Source organism: Gymnogyps californianus, chromosome 21 (assembly GCF_018139145.2).
Source record: "Gymnogyps californianus isolate 813 chromosome 21, ASM1813914v2, whole genome shotgun sequence".
Taxonomy (NCBI): Eukaryota; Metazoa; Chordata; class Aves; order Accipitriformes; family Cathartidae; genus Gymnogyps; species Gymnogyps californianus.
In genome coordinates, this window is record NC_059491.1 from 5,413,005 (window position 1) to 5,438,288 (window position 25,284).

The following is a 25,284-nucleotide window of genomic DNA, read 5'->3' on the forward strand; positions in this document are numbered from 1 at the left end:
ATCAGCACGTTCTTTAATCATAGCAGCTGGTGGAAATATCAAAACTAGTCCAACAGTAAGGTAAAAAGGGTTTAATGATATTAGAAAAAAAAACTTTAACAAATCTAAAGATAAGCCAGTTCATACAGAAGCATCATGATACCACACTAATGATTAGGAGAGTAATACAGACAGGCCAAATACAAGTCTTCTGCCCCACAGCCTTACAAAGCAAATATTTCCACCTTTGCTGTGTTCTACAAGTTAGTGCTTACACTGCACCCAAGGGGCAGGAGTTCCTCACAGAAAAAGCACAGAAGTTAAAGGACTCTGAATTTACTTTAACTGATGAAATTAGCATGAGAATTCAAGTTCCCAGATCCCAGGCTGGAGCTTAAAGCCAGACAGCAGCTGGCTAACCCCTCTGCCCTGTTCATTAACTGTGCCTCAAAGTATCTTCCAGAGGTCTTCCATCCTTTACATTGAAAATGGTGGGAAGACAAAGTAAGCAAACTGCCTGGGGCTTCAGAAGCTAGATCCATCATCATCAGATGGAAGCTTCTGGCTCCCAACCAGGTATTCAAAGCTGAACCCTTACATGCTGTGTTTAGCAATACCATTGTTCTAGTATTCTGCAAAAAGTCAAAATCCCTTTTGTTACACATGATTTGAATCATCACAGGAGTTTAAGCCTCAGGACAATGTCCAGATTTTAGTTGTCTATAGCCAGACCACAGTATGACCAGCAAACTATGGCTCCCAGGATATAACTTGCTTGTATTGATTCTAATGAAAAAAAAAAAAAAAATTGTAAGCAGCACTACAGTCTTATTTTTTGCGTTTTGAACTAAGCCAGTCTCCCCAGGGTAGTGTTTTCTTGCCCTTTGACGTGCTCCTTAGGGAATGCAAAGTCTGCACTTGTTGTAGACGCTTGGAGAGCTCCTGATCACAGGCTTGCTGCAGAGCTTCAGCTTTCTGCTTGTCCCATCTTAGAGCCGAGGCCAGGGCTTGTGTGTCTTCTTTCAAGACCAGCTGTAGCAAGACAGATTTCTAACAGTCTTTTCTACTGATGCTCCTCCACCACTAACCCCTCTGCCCACATTAAGAGCAGCAGTAATGAGACACTTGTTTAATACTGGCAATTTGGTATTGAAGATGTTCCCAGCTTTCATCATCTATCCCATGGACTAGTGGATTTTCAATATACTACCAACACTTAGAGCTTGAAGCTATATTCAGATGTTCAAAGGAACAGAAAGCAGTTACTTAGTTTCTACAGCAGGGAAAAGCAAGAGGAACAAGTTCATAGCATCAGAAAGAACACACTTTCTAATAGTTAAAGTTTACCTAGACTTTCCTTTCCAAGCTATAGGTTTATTTACACTGTTTTCCAAAATAAGCAGGTTTTTATTTTGATTTGGGATGTATAAAAGAAATATAGCTAGATGCATCTGCATACAAAAAAAAACTTGCTGGTAAGACAGCTGAAGCACTGGCTGACTATGATTTGGCAGAGATCAAAACCAAAATTATTTTGCGGTTTTTCAGAGGACAGACTAGAGTACTTGGAATAGTGTCAACTGGCTATTACAGAGCAGCTCCAAGCAGGGGGTAGTGTTATTGAGGAAAAGCAATAGATTAAATCTCACCACTTTGAGACTGAGATACATTGACATTAGATCCTCCAGAAGCAAGGACAGCTTCCCCTTCTAACCTCTCTCTCCAGAGGGAGAGATTTGCCAGAATATGGTTATATCGTTCTCACCCACCTCTAGATCTTGGCTGTCCAAGCAGAGCTCTGGAGCAGGTTTCTCTTTCAGAGCAGCAAGGATCTGGTCACTGAGCGCTGTTTTGGCTGAAGTGCCTGTACTGCTGGTACCTGTGTCAACCACATCCATCTCCTTTCTTGGTACAGTCTCAGATTCTGAAAAGTAGCAGAATCGTTATAGCCCGTGACAAACACGGGACAGGAAAAGTGGCCTGGACTGCTTTGATGGTTTTGAGATAATAAAATATGCATTCTATCTAGGTGCATCGTCTAACTTAAGAAATCCATAATGTTATGGATGACTACATGATTTAAGCTTTTCTCCCAGTATTCTACTTTCAGGCATTGTGAGAAATGTGACGCAGCAGTGAGAGGACTCCTGGTCTCACCCAGTCAGAGAATTCTTACACTACACCAGCTATTACATCAAACACAGTAATAGCTGCTCAGCAAGTGACTCACTCCAGTCCTTCACTCTGCCTTATTTATTCCACTCAACTATTTCAGGCATCTCTGAAAAGCTCCTCCTCTAGCATCCTAATGCTCCCTACCTGCTACTTTGCTTAAGATACTGTCTTCATTTTTCAAGGCCTCTAGGTAGAGTTCCAGGAGCTGTCTTGACTGGCGTTCTTCTTCTCGTCTGTCCAGCACCTGCTGCAGGGTGTCCTGCAATACTTGGATTTTGGTTTGACTTTGGGCAAGTTCTTCTGCCAGGTCTGAACGTGGTACATCAATAAGCACCTTAAAACAATCAGAGTGCTCCTGTTACATGGACTAACTCATTACACTGCTTATAGTACAAAGAGCAAACCTCCTGAATGACAGAGCCTCCACCTTCATGAAACCCAGCATGTTTCACAAGGTTTCTTATCATAGCAAGCCAGCCTAGTTATGAGAGGCTGTAGTGGCACTCCACCAGCCAGCATTATTCACCGGAAGCCAAAAGGCATCCAGGAAGGTGTGGAATCATGTTCATTTTTAAGAGAAATCCTGACAACTGGCAATCAAAGTGCCAGTGCCACTTCTTAAAGAGTGCATGGGAATACACAAAGGAAAGCCAATAGCCTGGCACTTGGGAAGCTGCACGTTGCAGGAGGACAAGAAGAGGCAGTTATCACCATGCCTCACCACATACAAGGTGTTAGGCAGTCAGAGACTTGAATCAATCAGCCCTGGAAACTGACAGCAGTTCTTCAAACCCCTCTGGAGCAGAGAGATTTGGCGTGCTGCTCAGCCTTCCCTTTTGACACGTTACACAGGTGTCTGGTTTTAAGGAAGGAGCTCACCTCAGTTGCCATTTGGCCAAATCTTGACTTTTTGCCCTCCCACTGCCAAAATTGGAAAGCCGTGCTGTGAGGGACAATTGGTGATTAAGAGCATCCTCCTCAGACACTTCCCCTCAAGGAGAAATTTGACTCTAGCACCACAGCCAAACAACAGCAGCTGAATTAAGCTTGAGATCTTGTTTACCTATTCTGTTCTCTGCCATCTACTGAGATAAATGGATGATGGGCAGAGCCAAGGACAGGAATTAGAGGTTTCCCCACTGTACCTGGAGGTCTTCTTCAGACATCAAGATGATATTAGACAGGTCATCCTTCAGTTGCCTGGCCAGCTGCTTCCACTTCTCTGCAGCACTGTCCACTTCATCCACAGACTCCGAGAGCCAGGCTGTTCCGCTGTCTGACACAAGAGTCATCAGTTTCACGGGTCATTCCCGATCCACCTGAGAGAGCCTAATTTCACTAGGTGTATTCCAAACACCCCTCCCCTTCCACGCTCCCTCATCCACGGAGTACCTAAGCTTTTGGTGGACCATTTCTCATTCTTGGCCAGCGCCACAAACTTGGTATTAGATGGCAAACACAGAAAGTAATCTTCATCATCCACAATGGTGCCGTCTTCGGCCAGTACTAAGGTGATGGGCTCCCTGGCCTTGTCAATAGCCAGAATGCCACTAGCTGCAGAACAGAAAAAAGTATTTCATGAAATAAGAGAAGTGACATACGCACTGCCCTTTTATTACACCCATCACAAGAAACAAGCAACTCTTAGTAATTTAGGCTAGAGACCGGGACCCGTCTCCCCACAACTCTGCACATCAGCTCGTTTTTAGCACGTTCTCACGAGTTTCCCCTCCAGAAATCAATGTTCTTGATGCAAACCTTGACGTCCACATAGAAGGCGGCGCATGGAAACCGCTTCCAGACGCTTGCTGCCGCCTCCCTTCACCTCCCCCATTAGGAAGCGCCACCCGGAGACCCGCTCTCCTTCTGTCCCTTCCACGGCACGGATCGGGCCCAGCCCCGCCACCTCCTCGAAACCGCGGGCGGGCACGCCAGGGAGCCAGGCCTCAAACCGGCGGCGCACGGGAGCCCACCGGAGACGGGGGACGGGGGGGGGGGGGGGGGGAACAAGCCGGCACACGGAGCGCGGCGGGGACCCGGCGGGAGCCGCTGGCTTCCCCGCCCGGAGACGACGGCACGTACAACCCCGCAGTACCCGGGCGGCCGCCCCTCACCCTTGTCGCGCAGCTCCCGCAGGCAGGAGGCGGCGACGCCGTGCTGCTCCCGCCCGTCCCTCCGCCGCACCAGGCAGCGCTTCAGCGGCGCCGCCATCGCCGCCGCCCGGCTGCGGGGCCCTCTCGCGGCGGGCGGGCGGGCGCGGTGCACGCCGGGACGAGCCGCGGGGCGCGCTGGGACGCGGAGTTCTGCGGATCCCGCCCCGGGGCTGGCGGGCGGGAAGGCGGCGGCGGCTTAAGGGTAACGGTGGGAACGGCCGAGGACACGTTGCTCCCCGGTAGCTGTTCTGGCATGCCGTCCTTTGAGCCGGTACGGCGTGCTCAGCCCTGCGACCGTGTCTTGTGTAGTCACCTCGCTGATGGTGCGTTTCCTCAGAGCTCACCTGGGCTGCCGAACTGTGGTGTTCAAGAAAGTCGCTGTAAAGTCAGTCAAGGAGAAACTCTTTTAGCGCTGACAGCAATTTAATTACTTGTAAATAAAATAGTAGAACGAGCGTGCCTAGGTAGATTCAAATAATACATTCCCTTACAGACAAGCGTGCTGGTTGTGAATTATAATATAAACAGAAAAAAATACAGACACGCAATAAATCCGCCCTGGCAGGTATCGGAGTAGCTCCATCGGGGCGGGAACCCCTGGGGCTGCCAAAGCGAAGGGTGCTCCTCATGGGAGCTCCTGCTGGTCGTACAAAATTTGGCCTGTTATTTATGCCTTTTAGCAGGCTTCTGGGAGCCGTAAAATGGCAATGAATTATATCCATGGTTACACCCGTAAGCAGCGACGCCGAAGCTGCGCACGGCCCTGCCGCACTGCCCAGACCAACGCGGGTTTTGTCAATGGCCCAGCTGGCGCAAGGCAGGACACTGCAGCCCACACGGCCTCGCAGTCTGTGCCTTGCTCGCCTCAGGCCTGCCCCGAGCCGGCCCGCCGGGAGGCCGCAGAGGCCGGAAACTCATGGCAGGAGTGGTTCCCCCGCGGGGCGCATCGGTGCTCCGGCGTTCGACTCGTTCTGCCTGCAGCACAGGCCGGTGGGGCCGCGCGGGGCGCGGGGGGGGGACGACGGCGGGACGGCTGTGAGGGCGTTCCATCGGTTGGGCGGGGATGGATTAGCCGGGCCTGGGAAGATGGCCTCCTCCGAGCAAGCGGAGCAGCCCAGCCAGGTAAACGGGGCCGGCGCTCTGCCCGCTCCGCGCGGGCAGGGGGTGGCAGGGGACGGGCGGGGCGGGGTGGGGCGAGGGCGCCGCCGCCTCTGCGGGGGAGCGGGCGAGGGGAGGGCGCCGCGCCTCTGCACCCCCCACCCCCCCCGCCGCGGCGGGGGGCGCGCGCGCGGTGGGGCCGGCCCGCTCCGCTTCCCCCCCGCCTCCCCGCACGCGCGGCCTCACCGCCAACCGCCGCCCGCGCGCCGCCAACTGCCGCCCGCGCGCCGCCAACCGCCGCCCGCGCGCCGCCCCCGCACCTGTCGTAACGGTCACTGGCGAGGGGACGGCTCCGGCCGCGTCAGCCCCCGCCGCGGTGGGCCTATCGCCGCCGAAGCCCCGGCGAGAGCAGCGGCACCGGAGGGGCGCGCGGGAGCGCTGACCCCGCGAGGAGGCGGCGGCCGGTGACAGCGGCTCCCTGAGGTGCGCGTTGCGCTCCCCCGCCCCGTCTCCTGCCTGCCCCTGGCCAGCCTAGCGCGGGAGGAACGGCGAGGGGCTGCTGCCCGGGTGAAGCCGTGGTGTCTCGTCACGGCCGGGGTGACACTCTCTGCTGGGGAGGGCCCGGACGCCCTGCTTAGCGGCTCTGGGCGTCTCGGCATTGCTTTCAGCCCGTGTGCCCGGTAGCACCAGTAGAGCTTCGCATCTCGGGGGGATTGGTTTTGTAGTTTGGCACCCTGCCCTGTGTGGTAGCGCGAGCTGATATGGGGCATGCTTTACCTGACAGCCAAATGCAGTTCTGATTTTCAGGCCAGGCCCCTAGGCAGTAGGCATGTTTTCATTTTAGGGTCTGTATGTGAAACTCAATAAAGCACTTGAGTAGGGGGAAGAAGGAAAAAAAGAAAAAAAAGCACAGCCAGAGAGAAAGGAGGCAATTTATGTGTCAGCTGGGTTTTGAAATGAGGTGGAGTACCAGTTAGACAAAATGTTGTTTCTGCAAGGCAGAAAGATCCTTGAACCAACAGCATAAAACAGCAAAGCGATGATAGACGTAGTATAAGCATTGTCAAAAACTGAATGGGGGGAGTAAAAGAGAAATGTAAGTTCACTGGCTTGAGTGCATGCTCAAGAAACAACTAAAAGCTTAAGATATTTTTAAAGTGGGACCTGAAATGAATGGGGGAGCCAGAGGGAAAAATGGAAGTATGATGTAGTTGTATATAGCGTAGGTTTCCGGTCACTTGCACTGGCTTGCTCATGATCCAGGGTAACTTGTATTTCATTGCAAACTCTACCTACCTCAAAGTTAGTGACCTCCTGGCAGCTCTCTCATCTCACCAGTATCTCGGACAGACTCCTGAGTATGTGGTACCAATGGAATTTTGTAAAATCCTTTAGATGGCTGCAGAGGGCCCTCCTGTAGCCGCCAGGAGATGAAAAGTCTGGCTGTTTCAGCAACAGGGAAGAAAATAGAGCAAAGTCTGCCACTGACATGCTTTTATGTGCAGTCTTTCAAATCTGTCTGGATTTGACTAAATCGCTGTGAACCTCTCTGTTGATCCTTTATTTTGGACTGAGGAGGCTGAGTTTGTAGGGAACGTTGTTGAACTAAACTGAAATAGAAATAAATTACATAAAATTCATACTCTGACTAACCAGCACAAATCTCCTCCTAGGTTGTGAAAGGCTAAGTTACCAAACTTACGGTAGGCTTGCTGGGCAGTTTTGCATTGGCTATGTGCTTTCATCAGTCGTGGTTTGAGGTGCAGGCATTACAGTCCGTTCCTCATGCTTCGAGTGAATGCTTTCAGAACAAGGAAACAACCTGCGACTGATCCATAAGCCACTTGGACAGTCTACAAGGCAGTTGACTAGAGGTTTCTGAGAAAGAAATCTGGTTAATTGGCAAATGTGGTTGCCTGAGAAACATTCAGTTTCTCTTGAGTTTGGATATAGTATCCTCCCATTGCACCCTTTTTTTTAACATTTATTTAGTGTTGCTTTACCTCAAAAGAAGGCTTGATGTTTGGAAATGGAAAAGTCTTGCTTTTTAATGGGCCTCGTAAATGTAGCCAGAGCACCCCCTGGGTTTTAAAGTTAAGGACATGAAGAAAGTCACTCTGTCACTGTCTCCATAGTGAAAAATGGGAACGGTAACTCTTACCTTATGTGTAATGTGGAGAGTTTTTCAGGCATTGCCTGTAAAGAACATAGTGGAGTTAATGCTTGTGCTGCTTTCTAAATCAGGAAGAATTTGAGGTAAGGCAGAATACCCAGGCTGCAAAGTTAACTTTTCACCACAGAGAGACTTACTTTGTGCCAGCTCCTCTGAGGAGGGAGGTGATCTGAAGCCGCTGTGGGTGAAAATGGTCCATTAACTGCTCCCCTGCCGGATTCTGTCACATTGAGGGCAAAAATGCTGGATTCTCAGGCAATAGCAAATTAGTTGCACCCCTTTTGGCTCCTGGCCCGTCATGACTTCCTTAGTGGCAGAGTTTGTTTAAGGGGCAGCTCTGGTGGTCTGCCTTGCTTCAGGTATGTGAGGTAATGCTCAGGTTCAGCTAGAGGGTAGCCACACTAATATTTACCCTCTCCACGCACACACCAGGAGCAGCCCTGCTTGTATACTGACTTCCCTCCTTCCCCACATTGTGTGCTTGTGTGGAGACAGAAGAGTTGTTCTGTCTGTCCAAGGCTGTCGGTGCCTGCTGGTGACAGATATCCCCATCTTCACCATCTAGTATGTGTCTGACACGGGCTGCACATTCCTCATCCAGGACTCTAGCTGAGCAGTGTTCAGTGCTCTCAGATTCTGTTGGCTTGGATGGGATTTGAGAGAATCTTGTAGCTTTGGCCGGAAAAAGGGGGAGTAATTGAAGAATATATAGCACAGTAGATGAATTCTTAAGGGGGCAATTTTGGAATAAAACAAAACAATGAAAGTATCTTTTTTAGTCTAGCAGAATGTAAATACCACTCTTCTTATGCAACCATTGCAATTTTGACAGTTACCAATGCATGTAAAAAATTTTCCCCATTGCACACTAAATGTTTAGAGAATTTAAAAAAATATTTACTTTCTACCACTGATGATGATTGTTTATTTATTGCCAAGCATTCAACATAAGGCTATGAGTAGTAGCACTGCCTTGCTTAACATGTTTATGTTTGGGTCCTATCATGTTTTCTATTACAAATCTAGTTAGTTTAGATGCTGAAAAGGGAGTGTCAGATATCTTTTGGCTTATTATCTGTTTTTCTTAGTTTAATTTTCTCATTCTCATGAATTAATGTATTGCCTCAAGCATTGTGGGGAGGGGGGAGTGTTGCAGCTCAAATGAAATCATTTACATAGATAGAATTATATTCTAAAGGCAATAAACATTTCTACCAGAGATTTTAAAAGATTTGGGTTTGTTTAGAAATCATGTTCCTTGGGCCTTTAGCAATGTCTTTACTAAAAAATAAACAGAAGATCCCATCTGTCTGTTACTATTCCTTATAGTAAAAGAAAGGGAAGAGCAAGATGGTGGTATAGCCTGTGAACAGAATAACCAATTTCCAATTTGTCTTGGCTATCAGTATTTCTTTGATGCTGAATACTTTGGCCATATATTTGGTGAGTCTTCTTGGCTCAGCCTGCCAGCAACCCAGTCCTCCGGCATTCCATTTAACTGTAAATCCCAGTAGTGTGAGAGAAATTGAAATTCTTTAACATTAATCGGCAGTAGTGTTGTTGGTTTAGATAAATATGTCTCAGTTTTTCCAAGCTGCTTAGTTTGGGACACAAAATGATACCTAATTATCTGTACAGTTATGTGCAGAAGCTGAGAATCCTGTAGCCTGGAAGTCAGTATGTAGCTGGTCCGTGTGAGTCATAGAAGGCTTGAAATTGTTAAAGTCAATGGCTGAATTTGACTTGGTACCAAAATGGTAGTGCAGCCACTGAGGTAGGATAGGCAGAGTGGATTCTGTATGTGGGATTCTTTTGTTTGTTTTATAACACTTGAAGGCTCACTATGCTGAAAACAGACTACATATAAATTTAATGTAAGAGACTGAGAAAGGAGAGAGGATAAGGTGAACAGAATGCATTGGTGTTCCAACATCTTTTATACTTGGTGATGTTCTTATATGTGGTTTAGTGGGGAAGCAAGCAGAGTACAAAGGCCCGAATCTTACTTGTTTTCTTTCTAAAGCTTCATTATACCCACTTTGGATTGAGTCTACCATCTAGCTGCGTTTTTTCTTCATGTAAGGGAGTAGTTAAAGCAAATTTCAAAGATGTTGAAAGATGCCTGATTTGTTGCTCCAGAGACTTAATTCCCGATTTGCATTGTTAGTCAATTTTCCTTCCCACTTGCCTGTAGCTCTTGACTGTTAAGCCTCTGGATTCTCTGCCTTAAAAGATGGTTTATGGGGAAGATAAACGGTGTCTGGACTGTGATGTCCGTTGTTTTCATTAAATACAGGCTATTGAACAGCCATTGCTTGGAAAGGATGGAATCTTCCTTGACTTGTCTTGGAGCTAACATGTTCTGGAGGGTTACTGTCCCCTACCTTATAAGACTAGTTCCTTTGATGTCACACTATGCCTTGTACTTGGAAATCTTGCTGGAAGGAAAATGCAGATCTCATTTAAAGTGTTGGTAGCTTTGGACAATGCAGTCAAAGTACCATAAATTATCCAACTAATCATATCTATGTCATCAGGTTATGTACAAGCACCTGTCAGAATTTTTGAGTATTTGTCTTCAGGATCAAGACTCTCACCTGTCAATGTAATATGTGTTTTCTCACAGTAAGCTAGGCTTCATTTCAAATCCTTCTTCAAGCAGTTTCCCAGGTTGGCCAAGTTTTGTGTGGAGTGACAGTCCGTAAATACTAGTACAGCTCCTTAGGGCAGAACATACAAGCTCTAGTACATAGGATGCTCTGGGAATTTTCTGAGGATATGAATTCTATGGTGGTTTCTTTCTTCCTTTGTGCCTTTGTGACTTTACTGTTTGTACCACTCATCTGTAGATTTTCTCTTTGCAAAGTCAGCTTAAGTAGTTAAAATGCTTTGGATTTGCCTTGAAACATGCTACAGACGAGCAAAATATGTATATTCTTAGAAAACTCAGCTCTTAATGCAAGTGGCTTGATGGAACAATTCCATGGGAATAGTAGTTAACAGCTATAGCTACTTTTTTGAAATATTCAACAGGAATTTTATCTGTGCCACTCTTTGTCTGCCTCTTCTAAGCAGTTCTGACCCTGTGCTAACTGAATTTGATAAGAATCTTTTCTTTGACTTCAGTGTGCTATGAATCAGGCCCCAATATTTTAGCGTATTAGCCATAGTAAGATACCTGTGTTAGTCCTGGGATTTGACTGAAGAAATAAAATAGAGCGTATGCACCAAATAAGTTTATCCACAACCTAAACAGGTTCAGTTAACTTATTAATAAACCATGCACGCCATATTCTTCTGTTGATTCTCATATATTTTCCATATTTTTGGAGGAGTGGATGGATCTTGAGACTGTTCATTGTTTTTCTTTCATCCAGTTATAAAAAATTTGAAAGCAGATATACCGTGCATATAAAAAAGGGAAGCCAGTGACAAGGTTGAAGAGAGAAGTGCCCTTTTCTTGGTATCACATAGCATTGTCTCCACTACAGACAGAACGGGCAGTGTGACTTCCAGTATGGTGTTGAAGCTGATAGTTGCAATGGTTATGTCAAGTGAATTCTTAGTGGCTGAAATTTTTGCAGATATATAGTGGAGTAACAAAAATGATGATGAGTGCACATGAAGAGCCTAAGGGCCTCTCTAGAGAATCACTGCCTAGCTGTGAGATCTGGCTGGGCCCTGGTGATGATGCTTATATCTGGAGGAAGCTGAGCTGAAGTATATTTGAGTTTCTGGCACCCTCTTGTGGTAAATACTTATTTTTATCTATATTTTTTGCGTATTTTGTAGATGGGGGAAAAAAATCTTGAGGTACTTTGAAGGTGTGGTATATGGCATAAAAGTGATGAATACAATTGGAGGACAAAAAGTCACTTAAGGACCTTTATGCTATCACATGAAAGTTTTCTGTTTCCCTATACTCAAAGAATAGGATTCCTTTTCTTCTAACTAAGCCTCAAACCTTTTCTTCATTACTAATAAAACTGCATTTTTTTACCATTGAGGTAACCAGTATGTGTCACCTCTCCTAAGATTAAAAAAAACACAGTGAAGGCAATATGGTTTAGACCATCTTAACATCCTGTGAATCTGATTTGAAAGTAGATAGTTGACCAAGATAAGTTTATTTTATGGTAAAACTTAGGGGTGTCTACCTTGGGAGAGCTGATACATGCTACTTACACAGAGATCAACTGCTTTTTTTGGCAGTGAAGAAAAACCCGGAGAGTAATTCTGTAAAACATGGGACTATGCTAAAATGTTATGCCTGTTCTTGATGAGTGACTCTTGATGAGTTTTGTGAGGTTCAGTTAAATCGTAGTTGTTTTGAAATCTTTAGAAGAATAGTGCAGAAAACAAAGGGTGCATTACTAGACCACGGAAATGGGAGAAGCTTGGTGTCAAATTAAGTTTAGTCCTTCTAGAGAGGAGAAAGTGAACCGTGGAATCAGAGCGAGGTACTTTTGCATCCAGTTCAATAGCAGTACTTTGGGCTTCTGCAGTATTTCTTCCCTTTAGTGTCGCAGAATTCTTTGCAGATGTCAAAGATGTCCCTTTGAGACAGGCAAGTTATTATCCTCACTTCATATATGGTAAAAATGTCCTGTCTTATACCATGCAATGTGACAAGTGTTGCAACCAAAAGTTTAGCAGGGAGAGTCCCGGTTTCATGCTGTGTTTGTTCACTGCGCCATGTTATTTCAGAATTTCAGTTAGGGTGAACATTTCTTTCATGACATCTCTCGGTTGTCTCTCTGGCTCTTAACTGCTGGCTCCCTAAAGCAAGTTCTGCAGGTTCTGTGAATTCTGTTGTTTTAAATGGGGACTGCTGGAACGAATTTTTTCCTGTGATGCTGACCTTTTTGTCTTCAGTCCATCACAGAACTGCTATTGATAGCAGAAACAAATCCTGCTCATCAGAAGAGTGATCTTAACAGACAAGTATTTCTGATTGTGTCCATCAGGTGGCAATGTAACCTCACTCTTCTTTTTGCTTTACAGGCTGGCTCCTGCCCTGCGACTGAAAATGCAGCATCTCGGGAGCCACTGGTAAGTTCTTCAAGAAGCAGCATATAATTTCTTGCTGATAATATAATATACATGGGTTGTTCTCTTTGCTGCATCATTTTGCATCCATTGTTTTGCTTTTCTAAGGAGCTGGTGCTTTGTGAAAAAGGTGTAAACTGCCTTATGTTGCCCTGCTGTTGACCTCTGAATTCTGACCTATAACCATAACCTCCTGTCTTTCTGGGGTTAGACATGGGTCACCTAGGCCACTGCGTTGTCCTTGAGCACAGACTGCCTGTCCTAATTGTGTACAATGTGTGCTCTTGATCAGTGCTTATTTAGTAGAGTCTGAAGAAAGACCTGTGCAGCATAATTTAAACTGAGGTTCTTAGTGCTATTGTCTAATAAAAAAACCGTCTGCTGCTGAGAGACCTCATTCAAGCTGTCTTTATATTCAGATGCACTCAGAGTGAGCTTAGAAGTGTCTGGCAGCTGGCAGTGCATGTGATCCAATGTTTTCACTCCAGAACCGTTTTGGAAAGAGCTCTGGGATTTTTTTGTGTATGAGGATAACTAAGAAAACCCTGTTTTGTTTTCTTTTTTATGGTGATGCAGAGTGGGAAGTGAGCCACCACTCTCTGGAGCTGCAGTATATTTTTTTTTACAACCTTCTTTTTCTTTTTTGCCTTCCTCCTCAGCCATCTATAACTCAGTCAAAACCTTGCCAAAATTCTTAGCCCATGTTATTGTTCTAAACATATAAATCTCTAATTGAGTTTCTTCTCTGGCTTTCATTTGGTGATCATAGTGAATACAAGCTGTTTGCAGTGAGAAGACTCAAGTACTTTCCATAATGGTGTAGCACTGGCCACATCAAAGTGTTTTTGCCTTGTAACTCTTCTCTGGAGAACCCAGGAGATGATTTTTAAAGGAGAGAGATGTGAGTAAAGACTGTGAACTGGGAAGGGTCAGTAAAATGCATCTAATGAAAGGGCTGTTCGTGAATTCTGTTAAGCTCTGCAGTGAAAATCTCTCTAGTCTAGTAACACTGTGACATCCCTTAATTGCATAGACATCTGTACGTGAGATGACCTGAAGTTGTTATTGACACCATGTGCTTTGTGATGGATTTGGTGGTTTGGTTTTTTTGGGGTTGGGTTTTTTTTTCCCTCCCTTAGGAAGGTCATAGCAGGCAGCAGATCATCACAGCCTGTGCGGGTCGACAGTTCATTCTCTTTCTCAAGGCAGATTCTAACATTACCTTTGATTTAATTAATTTCTTACTGTATATGCAACTGAAGCGTTGCTCAGAGGAAGCACATAGCAGTTGTGTATCTTTCTGTATAGGTGTATATTCCTACCACATAAAAATGTTTATACATTTAAAGAACTCCAACATAAACTTTACTCTCACAATGGTGAGTCTTGCGTGTGAGCTAATTAGAGCCCTTTGAAAGGTGGAGGTTTTCTCCTTATTTTTTCATTAATTGTTTTTTTATATTAAACTCTCACAGTCTTTGTCACGTTTGCTTAGGAGTCATTATTGCTTCCAGCTGAGTATCTGTAGCAGCCTTATTAAATGAGCAGTTCAGTTCTGGGAGCCAGATGACCTAACTTCCACCACACTACTGTGGCTTCTCTGTAGCCAGGATCATGCATGCTGCCTTCTAATGCATGCAGTAGATCTCGGTCCATAAGGCAGACTTGTAGGCACATGGCGCCATGTCATAAAAATGTTTACAGAAACACCAGAACAAACTGTGGCATGAATCCAACAAATGGCTCTGTATGGGAAAGCCATGTGCTCAGGCATATCGTTGCTGACTTCAAATCTGGTGTTAAGCAGTTGAAGAAGACTTACAGAATCCAGAGGAGGGAGAAAAGAGTCTCGTGACCAAATTCTGCTCTGTACCCCCTCACCTTTTTTGACTTAATTGGTGACTGAAAGTACTCAGTGCTTCATAGGACTGAGACCTGTTTGGAACATATCAGTGCTGTTACGCACAAGTATGAGAAAGCAATAGAATTAAAACATCTTGCATTGTATCAGCAGATGTCATTATAGACTCAAACTGTTTTTGTATTGTATTTGTGATTCTAATGGGCACTGTATCCTGCAAAGTGCTAAATACCTTCTGCTCTACGCGCAGTGGCACTGTATTCTGTGTACTCTGTACCCCTACAGCCTGCTGCTTTCAACAGGAATCCAGGAGAAGCAATGATTTCTAGTTGTTTGCAAGAGGACTTCAGCGTTCTGCAAGATCACGTAGCAGATGCAGTCGGACACATCATATTGTGTCCTGCATTTTGGGTCTATAGAGCATACCTTACGAAGGTTTATGGCCTTACTGAGGCCTTCAGAATGGAGCCCTACAAACTCACGTCACACTCCTAATTGCTCTTTCTTCAACCCACTTTTGATGTTTTGAAGTACCAAACTGGAGATAAGGGACTCCACGTCCATGCCATTAATCCCTTGAGTTATCCAGTGTCCTTACAATAAACTGTCCCAACTGAAAAATACTCCCTAATAAGAGGTCATTGTGTTATAGTACTGACAGTGGAGAATGAGTTGGAGGGGGATGGGAAAAGCTATAATTTTTGCAGCAGAGAGCGGACACTCATTTCCCTAGCTGTCGGTCTTGGCCCATTAAAATTTGCCGTGTAGCTCCATAGTGGGAAGTGTAACCTTGTGTTAGCAGAGTGTCAGCATCTCGCTCTGCTGCTGTTTACAGCCACGTTTGTCATCGTCAGTGCGGGATCAGCTTCTCCTTGAGTCCAGCTTATCAGTGAACACTGCCGCATCCCTTTCTGCTTGTATATGCAGCCACCTCTGATAATCCTCTGAACACTTGTGGAATTGGAATAGGTTTGTCTTTTTGCAGCCACTCAAAGCAAAGTCCTGGGATGTGCAAAAGATGTAACTACATAGGACAAAACCTCTTTCTGTGAGGTTAAAGCATTAGAAAATCCCCTTTTCTTCTCGAATCTTTGTTTCTTTGGTCTAATGTCTCTCTTTAGTGTAATTATGTCGTCTTTTTTGCTTCTCTTTTTAGCTTGTTTTGTCTCTCCTTAGTAGCATCTTGTCGCTTTTTAACCATACTGTGCTGCTTTTGAGATGTTTTCCAGAGCTTGAATATGTTTGCTGTTGGCCTTTGCTTTCTGCCGTATCTCCTGCAATCTAAATTACAGCTATGAAGGTTACACATATGAGAGCCTCTAACATGAGCCTGGGTTGTAGGAAGAACCTAAGGAAGCAGAGCTTGTGAGTGAGGCCTTTCCACATGCTGCTTGTTTGTTGTTTGTTTGGGTTTTTTTCCTGCCACAAAACATGTTCATTCCCTTGCCGGTGCTTGGTATCTGGAAGAAGTACTAGTTGTAAATACAAAAGTACTGGTTGTAAATGTAAAACACTCTCTTGGTTTCTCACTATGTTACAAAATCCCTGGATCATGGTATGAGGAGCAGGGTATTTTCTTTTGCAGGATGATTTAACTTTTTTTCTTTTATTTTCAGCATGTGCTGTTTCTTGCTGTTTCTTGCTGTAGATGATAGCAGTTAGCACTGAAACATGGACATTTTATTCCCTTTTTTACAGGCTGTCGAAAGGTACAAGGTAACAAGAATTACTGCTGCCTCTATAGCAAGTAGTGTAGAGTTTGTTGGGATGTGCTGGAGCTCTCATGGCTTTTCCCTACCCTTTGTTAAACTGATTTTCAAATTTCTAAGGGTCATGATAATGGCCAGAATACTTGTAACACCCCTTTTTGTGCAAACATCATAGGGTACACTGCAGACATTAATTGTTGTGTTTAGGGAATATGTCTGTGTTATCTCCATTTTCTAGAAAAGCTAATTGAGATATAGAGGTTAACTGTTTAGCCAGGTTCATGCAGCAAGTTGGTGGCATAGATGTGAGACCTAGTCTGTTGGCCTGGTAAATGAGGTAATTTCTATTTCAGGGGCTTCATTCTGCCCCTTTTATGTCTTTGGAAAAGCCTCTAGCCTTGCATGTGTAATACATTTTTTAAAAGTGATTGTGGTATACTGCTGCTTCTTTAGTTCATCCTTTTTCTGGTTTTGACTATTTTTCTGGTGATTGAGGAATAATGAAAAAAATGGAGAGCAGAAAAGAGACTTGACATTTCTATATCCATTGCATATCAACAGGCACAAAGTCACATCAGTCAGTATGTCCATGCTGAACACATTTGTTGTTTGTATCTATCTTTGCTTTTCTGAACCATCAGTTGAGATCTCAAATTGAAGCCATGACTAGGGCTTGGTTATGGGCATATTTAGTTCCTCTATGTTTTTTGTGTTCAGTTGCTAGGTTTCCTTGGAAGTAAACCAGTAAATTTTGTGATATGTGTTTATAATGGATAAAACTTTTGAAACTGAAACTGGATGGAGTTACTTACCCTTTTCTCAGCTGCCTGGATTTGGGAGCTTAGCATTCAGTGACAAACAATAGAATTATTAGATCCTCTCTGTTTCATTGCCTCCTTTTAAACCTTATCTATTCTGTTAAGCTTCCTCTTAAGTAGACTGTGGTTAAAGAGAATTTCATTTAGGTTTCTGAGGAAGGAGCTTTGCAATCGAGATTTTAAGTTTGACTACTTTTAGCTGTAACTGGTGTAATTAGAAGTTGACGGAGCCTAACACTAACAATACCATTGTCTTTGACCATGTGAACAAAACCATGAGTGGGAATGAGGAAAGGTTACAGAACTGTGTCATAAGATTTGAGAGAGCTTGTTGGGGCTAATGTTAGTTAAGAATACTCAGAATCCACTTTTTATGAACAAGTCTTTGGGCACATTGAGAATCCATGTCCCTCTTCTTCTTATGAAGTAGTAGATGCTCTTTCTGCCCGATCAAACCCTACAGAAAACGATACACATGGGAATTTTTTTAAGATTCTCCTTTGCCTGAAATTGTTTGAAATGAAGACAAGAATGGTATTTTCACTGAAAAACTCATACTTTGTTTTCGGGAACACATTCTTACACAAGGGATACCATGTAGTATCCTTATCCTTTCTTTTAAAGTTCAAAGGTCTTAGTCTAGATTTGTAGAAAAATGTGGGTTTTTTTCAGAAGGACTTTTGTTGCCAGAAATGATGTGAGGGACTGGGGTGTACTGGAGGGACACTCCCCATCACACTTTTGCTTTCCATTTTCCCACCCTTTATTGTTTAAGACAAGATTTGTACCTGTTTACTGTACAAATTTTCTGTCTGCCACAATGGGTTTGTTCAGAGTGGTGGCCTACACTGAATGATTCTCTAAAAGTAAATCTATCCAGAGGGGATTTCCAGACAGCCAGAGTCAGTAGGCAACTAACTTATAGCCCCCAGCGAAACATTAGTCAGGATAATTTACCACTGTCAGCAGGAGAGAAAGAGAGACTATCAGCTTTGTGACCTCCCGTACAGGCAGTAACCCTAGTGGTGTGATAATGCTTCTGTTTGGGGAGGTCCTGAATGTGTTGCTGTGGATTCCCGGTGCTGGACAATAATTCCGTCAGGCTGTGGAGGGCAATTGCTGTGCAGATTTCGGTTTTATTGGGCCAGGAACAAGGAGCCAGAGGTCTGTGACTGCCTTACACAATATCTTTTGGTTTGCTGCAAAGAGAATTCTATGATTTACTAAGCAGACCTCTCTTGTGTTTGACCTTCTGATAAGTTTGAGATTATTGGTTTTTTGCCTGGTTTTGTCTCTTACTTCTGCGTGTTCATTGACTTCTCTTGTTGTTCATGCAAAATGTGCTCGCTTAATCTGTCAATTCCTTTTACTCTGTTGATTTAGACAAATATATTAATATGTGCAAAGCACGCAGATGCAAATTTACTTACTGAGCATAGTTAAAGGAACACTGTCATGTCAAGTTAAATTGCCCATCTGAGGTCAATGGGAAAGTTTTCTTGGAATTCCTTTAAATCTCAGTTTTAAAAGAGGGTGGACTATAATAGTTTGGGATATAACTTCTGTTGTAGCATTATATGTTAATGTATGAAAGCTAGAAACTTGCAGTAGTTATAGGCCAAAGCAGGTTAAGACCTTATCACACTGTACAAAATGTAATAATGACTTTGCCTGTCCCTAAGAGCTTGCAGGTTAAATGACGCTAGAGCTGGTGGGTGAGGCAGCATAACAACTAGGATAGCTACAGTCATTTTCTGTTACTAATAGTGTGGTGAGTTAGCAGCTTATAATCTTTTCTGTGCACTTGTGCAGAAGAGAGCTCTGAAAGCAATTCCTACTTGCTTTTCAGACAAACCAACATTACTGGTCAGAAGACTTTTAAGATGGTTTTAAAATAGTCGTAATACTCTAAGTTGTTCTTTACAAAATATGCAAGGAAATTAAAGTACTAGGAGTTAGGTTAGAATCTTTTTTAATGTTAGGTATGATTTGACTTCCAGAGATCCCAGATCTCTCACTGAAGGTAAAATGGAAGCGACAGTGCTTTGTGACATTGGAAAAAAACACTAGCACACAGTTAGGAAATACTTAACATTACTTTATATTTTCCCCTTGAGAGAAATGAATTTAATTTTTTTGTTTATGTTCACGTGATGTTTTGGAGGTCTAAACATGCTACACCTACAAACAATTTTTTACAGATCATGGCCTGTTTTGCTATCAGCTGGCTGTTCTGTATCGGTTGGCAGCCCAGCTCTTTGCCTGCTCAGAAAGATCGGGAGCACTTTGCTGTGTGCATCCCAGCTGTTGGAAGGGGTACCTATTAATTTCAAACAGGTGACGGCACACAGCAAAGAGGTGCCGACACAGTGTGCACTTTGCTAATGATGGGTTATGGGATCAAGGTGAGATAATAGTATCATTTCAGCAACGTGTGTGGAAAATATGCTATGTGCAGAACAACTTGTAGAGGGCAGCAATTGCCCGCAGTTCTTTCTGCTTAGGGAGAGGAGGGACCAGCTTAAGAACTTCACAGGCGTGTCTGCCTTTTTAGCTTCTTGAAATAACTTTATGCAGGAGGCTTGTTCTTTGGAGTGCCTCTTGACTCCACATTATTAAATTCTTAATCTGGAAAGTGTTGCTAGAGATTCTTAATTCCTCTCCTACCTCTGATACCACTGAGCAGTTGGACTCCTTTTGCCCATATCCAGATGCTGCCTGTGTCATTGTTACTGCAATCAAAAAGAGTCTAGTGACAGATAGTGATTCTTACAAGATTATAACTGCCTACATGTGATAACTTTCTTAACTTCTTGGCTTCCTCCTACTTTTACCTGGGAGATCATGCCGTGAGAAAAAATTTGCAGTGTCTATGGCATCTTTGTTGTGCCTCAGAGTAAAGGATATGTTGCGTCTTCATCACGTTAAAAAGTAAGGTAGCTGGGGCACAAAAGAATGGCTTATTCAAGAACTTGAAAAGAACTTTCCCCAACTTTGATGCACAGGAATACATCCTTCAGATACTTCTGATGCCAGCACCTTCAGAACCAAGATTTGCCAAACTAGGAAGTGGAGAGCTCACGTAATTCTTAGATTTGGAGTTCCTAACCAACTTACTGGAGAAGAGACTTTCCCTGCTTCTCATGTTTCTTGTATTTCTCCGTATGTCACTTACATTGCAAATCCTTCCACACATCTTAATAGTTTGCGGGGTTTTTTGTTTTGGTTTTGTATGCGTGTTTACATAGCTCTTCTCCTTCTTATAATTGTACAGACCGTGTCCTCTTCTCAGTTGTGATCCCATAACACACCACTGCTACTTTGACAATTGCCTTTCTGGAAAAGTAACAATGAAAATATGCATAGCTTTTTAGTAAAAGGATTTTACACCTGGAGAGAAGCAAGAGAGATAGCTTCATATCATCAGCCACACTCACAATATGCCCCACTTTTTTACGTTATCTGTTTTATCTTTTGGTCAGAGCAGGATTTTCCTCTGCTGTCAACTTCCTAGTGTTTTGTCAAGCATCTGAATGGCCTGAATGATGGTACTCCTTGGGATACAATTCTACAGCAGAGTACATCTTGCTGGAATGGAGTTTCCCTGCTATACAGTGAGAATTTCCTGTGTCTTCCAGCTTGCTTCTCCTGTTTGTTTTGTGTGCCACCCTAAGTGATTCCTTTCCTCCTTAAGCATCTGCACCCTTCAGATGTTTGCAGACAGTTATCACATCATTTCTCCTTTCCCCCACCCCCATCCTGGTCTCTTAGCCAAGCTCTACATATTAAGCTCATTTAATCTTTCCTCATAAGTCAAGCCTGTAATTGACAGCTCTGACACGAAGAGTCGCATTGGTTACACATGCTGCCAACAGGATATAAATACTTTCTGTGCAGTGATTGAGAATTACAGTCAAGACTGAGACGAGCCTGCCCCCCCCTCCCCGACACTATATTTTTGACAACCCCTTTCTCAACATCAGGTTGCCACAATCTCGTAAAGATGGACTTAGTTCTCACTCTAATGGTCAGCTACTAAGCACCCAGTATGCTTCAAAGTAGTGGTATCAGGTCACTTGGGAAATTCAGTACTAAAGCCCCATGGGATTCCAGTCTGACCCTAAATTCTTACAGAGTTGGTGTTCTTCTCTATACTTCTCTTGCCAGGCATGCAGGTGCCTCAGGCTGCTGATGGTCATTCCTTCTGGAAAGGCAGAGCTGAGCTCCATGCAGCCTAGTGTGTGACCTGAAGTGAATGGGTCTTGCTATCCACATGCAAAATGAAAGAGGTGTTGCAACCAGTACCCCATGCGCATGTGTTTATGCACTGCCATCAGGAGGCTCACAGCTCTGGTGCTGGCAGGGATCTGTTGTGCAGATACTCTTGGCACTGACGTTCTTCACTGTCTCTGCCAAGAGGAAGCTCAGGATGCTATCGATCCGATTGGCATAGCTGTGAACAAGTTCGGGGTTCTTGCTTATACATGTAGGATCTGGGAAGAGGCTTTTAGTCTTACCCAGAAAGGCATTGCATTGGAGGAAGAGGTAACTCCATACTGCATGTCCGTGTGTTGGTACATACAGATCTGTTTCCAGCTAAATATATTTGGAGGTTGCTTTAGATTACTTGTCTCCTCATGTTTCTTGCATTCTCTTGAAGAAGATAGGTGCAGCTAACAAAAGTTGAGGAACTGGTAAATGAATTGTCTAGCTTCTAATGTTGTATTCTGTGAAGCTTCATATGATACAGCTTCCCCAGCGGGGCTAGTTCACAAACATTACATGTATTATTGCAAAGCATGCAACATAAAGAGAGCATTTATGAAAGGGAATATCAGAGGAAACATTATAGCAGGGACCTTTATAGCCTTTCCATTATTATGGTTTAAATCTTGACGTGGTCTTTATTTGCAATGACACTGGGACCAGTAAAGAAGTGTTTTTTCTCTTCCCCTCCCCTCCCCTTTCTCCCATCTCCTTTTTATTCTTTTCTTCCACATCCTGTTCTGAAGCTGTGGTGCAGAGATACAAATCGTTAAACATGCAAGTAGTTAGAGAGCCAGGTTTCAGTTTGTGTGGAATCAGCCCCTTTTGACTCAGAAGTTGGAAACCAGATGACTCACTGTGATGCATATTTGTTGTTTTTAATAACTGTCATTTTGCAAAATATGGTCAAAGCTTCAAACCATGACTTCTGGAGTAGGGGTGGTGCATATTTATTTTTAATTTGGGAGGCTATAAGCTGGAATGTGTCTGTAGCTGCAGTCTTCCCTTAAAATCTGAGATAAAATAAATTAAAGCATTGACAATGTGAAAGATTTTAGAGATAATTTTTTCCTGTTACCTGAAAAAATATTTATTTTCTTGATCAATTACTTGAAAAGGCTCCAGGTGCCAAACATCTGGTGGGATTGTAGGCCCCTGGTTTATGTTTATGTTTTTTAATATATACCCAAAGGGACAGGTTTCTTAAAAAGAAAGCAGGCAGATGTTTTTCATTTGTGGAGTTTTAAAGAATAAAGGCCATTCCTGCTTTATCATTCCAATTTCTAACAAAATTGTCATCTATCTCCTTTCTTTTATAAGAAGCTAACAAATGTAGTATTTTAGCAGCAGAATTCCCTATCAATAAAATCTCTTAGCAGTATGGAAAATATGAAAATACCTACACATTTCATTTTCTAGAGATTTATTACTGCTTGTACAACAGTTTGTAAACTATAAGCTCAGTATTAAGTGCTTTATGAGTTTTTTGTGGTTTACTTTCTAATTTGCCTCAAGAAGCATTGTTTTAATTTGTTGAAGTTCTACAGGTTTGTTTTGCAAGTCAGTTAATTCGCAGTGTAAATCTACAGCCACTCCATCACAGAAGAATGGAGGTATACCGGTATAAAATCTATATATGTGAGAACAGAATTTGACATTAGATACAAAAACTGTATGTAGTGGCCTTATGACAGAATTCATTGTGGTCATGGATTTTCCTCCAGTTCAGTTTTCAGGTTTGGATCCTGTGTAAGCATTTCTATCATGATTTATATTATGGTCTTTTGCAATTGCTGTTGCAAAATGAAGTGCTGTGGTATAGTCCAAGGGAGGTAGACTCCTAGCCTACCTCAGCCTGTTGCTTCTTGTTAGAGAGTAAAAAAGCAGCTACTGATTTGAAACAGAGAGTTCAAGTTTGGGTTCTGCTTTTCGACTGAGATGGAGCATCTCTCTAATGGTAAAAGTGCTAGAAAAAGCATATTGCCTTTACTCTGAGGAAATACGGATGTATGTGCTGGCTGCTCCTGGGCAGCTGTGGTCTACCTGATTCGTTATTCTGATCAGGAAAGAAATAGGTTTTGGTCCTTATTTTTTAAAGTGAATGTAATTGCTTGTGAAAGATAGTGAAGTGATGGCTTTGGAAGCTTAAATCATCTTCTCACAAAACTTAAACTGCAAGCTGTGATAGCAGCATTGCAGGATTCCCCACCAGCATGATATGGAAGGGACCCCCCTCATCCCCCAAGAGATGAGAGGAGAATTCAGTCTCTAGCCCATTTGATGCTTGACTTCCCTCTGAAGCTGCCAAGAAGGATGCCAATTTTTCTATTTAGCTGACTATTGTATAGACCTTAAAAGGGAAGGTTTTAATGCAGTTGGCTGTGATATAGACTGTTAAAGGGAAGTTATTTATTTTAACTGGCTGCTGTATGGATTATTACAAGGGCATTCTTTTAGCTGCAGCTGCTATATTGACTAGTGAATGTGCCGGGCTGTATTGCTAGTAGCTGTCATATTGACTGTTACAGAAAAGATCTGTATTTAAGCCATAACACTGCACTGGGATCTCCCAGGCAGGATATTAATGCTAATTCATCTGCTCACCCCCTGCTGTGAGTGTTATTTGTTTAAATCTGTAGAATCCCACAGCGCATTTATATCCTCGCTAGAGTGAGCTCCGCTCCCTGTAATTATTTAACATTATATGCTGATATAAATTGTAACAGTTAAAGAATGGTAATGAGTAGCAAAAAAACACAAACTTAACCTTAGAAATGGCAGAGTCAGCTCTTAAAACAACAGCCAGCAACTTTCACTGTTCTCTGTCTTTTCCCAAGTCCATATGCACAATATTGTGCATACATTATGTGTGTGCGTGTGTGTTCATGCTCGCACTGGCAACTGTGCCAGGCAAGGCTGTAATTATGCAGAGTGTACTGTGAAACTTATGCACACACTCATAATTACATACAGTGCCTACGTACAGCAAGTTTTATCTCTCTGCAGTTCAGCTTCTTGCTGAGTTGTTGTGATAGGTGACTTGAGTTGGGGCTACCATACTGCCAGAGGAAATGGAGCCCCTGGGTTCTTCTCGCAGGGAATGCATGTCCGAAGGTTAAGCTGAAAGCCATCGGGTGTCACTGTTGCTCTGTGTAGGCTCAGCTGGCAGTGGATTTGTCTGGCAGTAAAAACTGGACTTTGAAAGTAGTATTTTTGGCCATAAACATCTAAGGCATTTACACATAATTTATATATAAAGTGCATGTCCATACAACACCGTTTATGTGTGGGTGTAGTGAGCGGAGGTAGCTCTATTGTGCGTTAGCTGAATTTTTTCGCAGTTTCTGTGCCTATTATAGCATTCTTGTCCCAAACTGGCATGCAAGATGGCCAGCTACTGCTGAATAGCTGTTGCATCCTGCTTTAGAAGTGACTGTGGTTCAACAGTGGAGGTGACCTGATTCCTGTATATAATTTGCCTGTGAACATTAAGCTGCAGGCAAATTTTTGGTTTTATGATGTGCGCAACTGTGGTGTAGAAACAACAAAATTATATTCAGCTTAGATTTTTTAACAGCTTTGGAGCTACTAGGCTTAAAAGGTACCGTAGAAATTTTTTAACTGTAGTATGTGTGTCGGAGCTCATTGAAAAAACAGGTTTGCATTAAAAGAGTTCATCAATCGTATAAGAAAGCTTTCACTGACTTAAAATGGAGACGACAGAGAAAAGCCATGTAAATAGCAAAGGAAATGTATTTTAAAAAGACTTCTTTGTAGTCTCTGTCCCTTCTGATTTCAGGTAGGGAGTAAAAGCTGGTGTAAGAGGAGCTGAGCTTGTACTTGATTTGCAGAGTAGCGTGATGGTCGGTTGGGCTGCGTTGGCAGCATGGACCTGTGCCAGACTTCACCACAATTCATACTGTGTCAGTTTAATAAATGCACTACTTAAATTATGAAATTACAAAAGAAAAAAGAGAATGCACTTATTCAGACTCTTAATACA

General features: G+C 43.5%; 2 protein-coding genes across 2 annotated transcripts in view; one reads left to right on the forward strand and one right to left on the reverse strand.

Annotated features, from left to right (window-relative positions):
• Window positions 1–56: 56 nt before the first annotated feature.
• On the reverse strand, window positions 57–4,365 carry DFFA (DNA fragmentation factor subunit alpha). The gene is made up of 6 exons (XM_050909386.1): window positions 4,269–4,365; window positions 3,547–3,708; window positions 3,300–3,430; window positions 2,299–2,488; window positions 1,749–1,903; window positions 57–1,011 (listed from the first exon to the last, which is right to left on the reverse strand). Exons 1-6 carry the CDS (start codon window positions 4,363–4,365, stop codon window positions 808–810), a joined length of 939 nt encoding a protein of 312 aa, XP_050765343.1. The 3' UTR covers window positions 57–807.
• A 1,025-nt stretch (window positions 4,366–5,390) lies between these two features.
• Window positions 5,391–25,284, forward strand: part of PEX14 (peroxisomal biogenesis factor 14) — a 79,538-nt gene continuing 59,644 nt past the window's right edge. The window contains exons 1-2 of the mRNA XM_050909393.1: window positions 5,391–5,429; window positions 12,583–12,630. Of these exons, the coding sequence (XP_050765350.1) occupies window positions 5,394–5,429; window positions 12,583–12,630 (84 nt within the window). The 5' untranslated portion in view covers window positions 5,391–5,393. The remainder of the gene's footprint in view (window positions 5,430–12,582; window positions 12,631–25,284) is intronic.

Coding starts and splice junctions, on each gene's coding strand:
- DFFA (XM_050909386.1), bottom strand. CDS start 4,365: ATGGCGGCGCCGCTGAAGCGCTGCCTGGTGCGGCGGAGGGACGGGCGG. Junction 3,709..4,268: donor GCGGGAGCTGCGCGACAAGG/GTGAGGGGCGGC, acceptor TCTGTTCTGCAG/CTAGTGGCATTCTGGCTATT. Junction 1,904..2,298: donor TATCTTAAGCAAAGTAGCAG/GTAGGGAGCATT, acceptor GCTACTTTTCAG/AATCTGAGACTGTACCAAGA.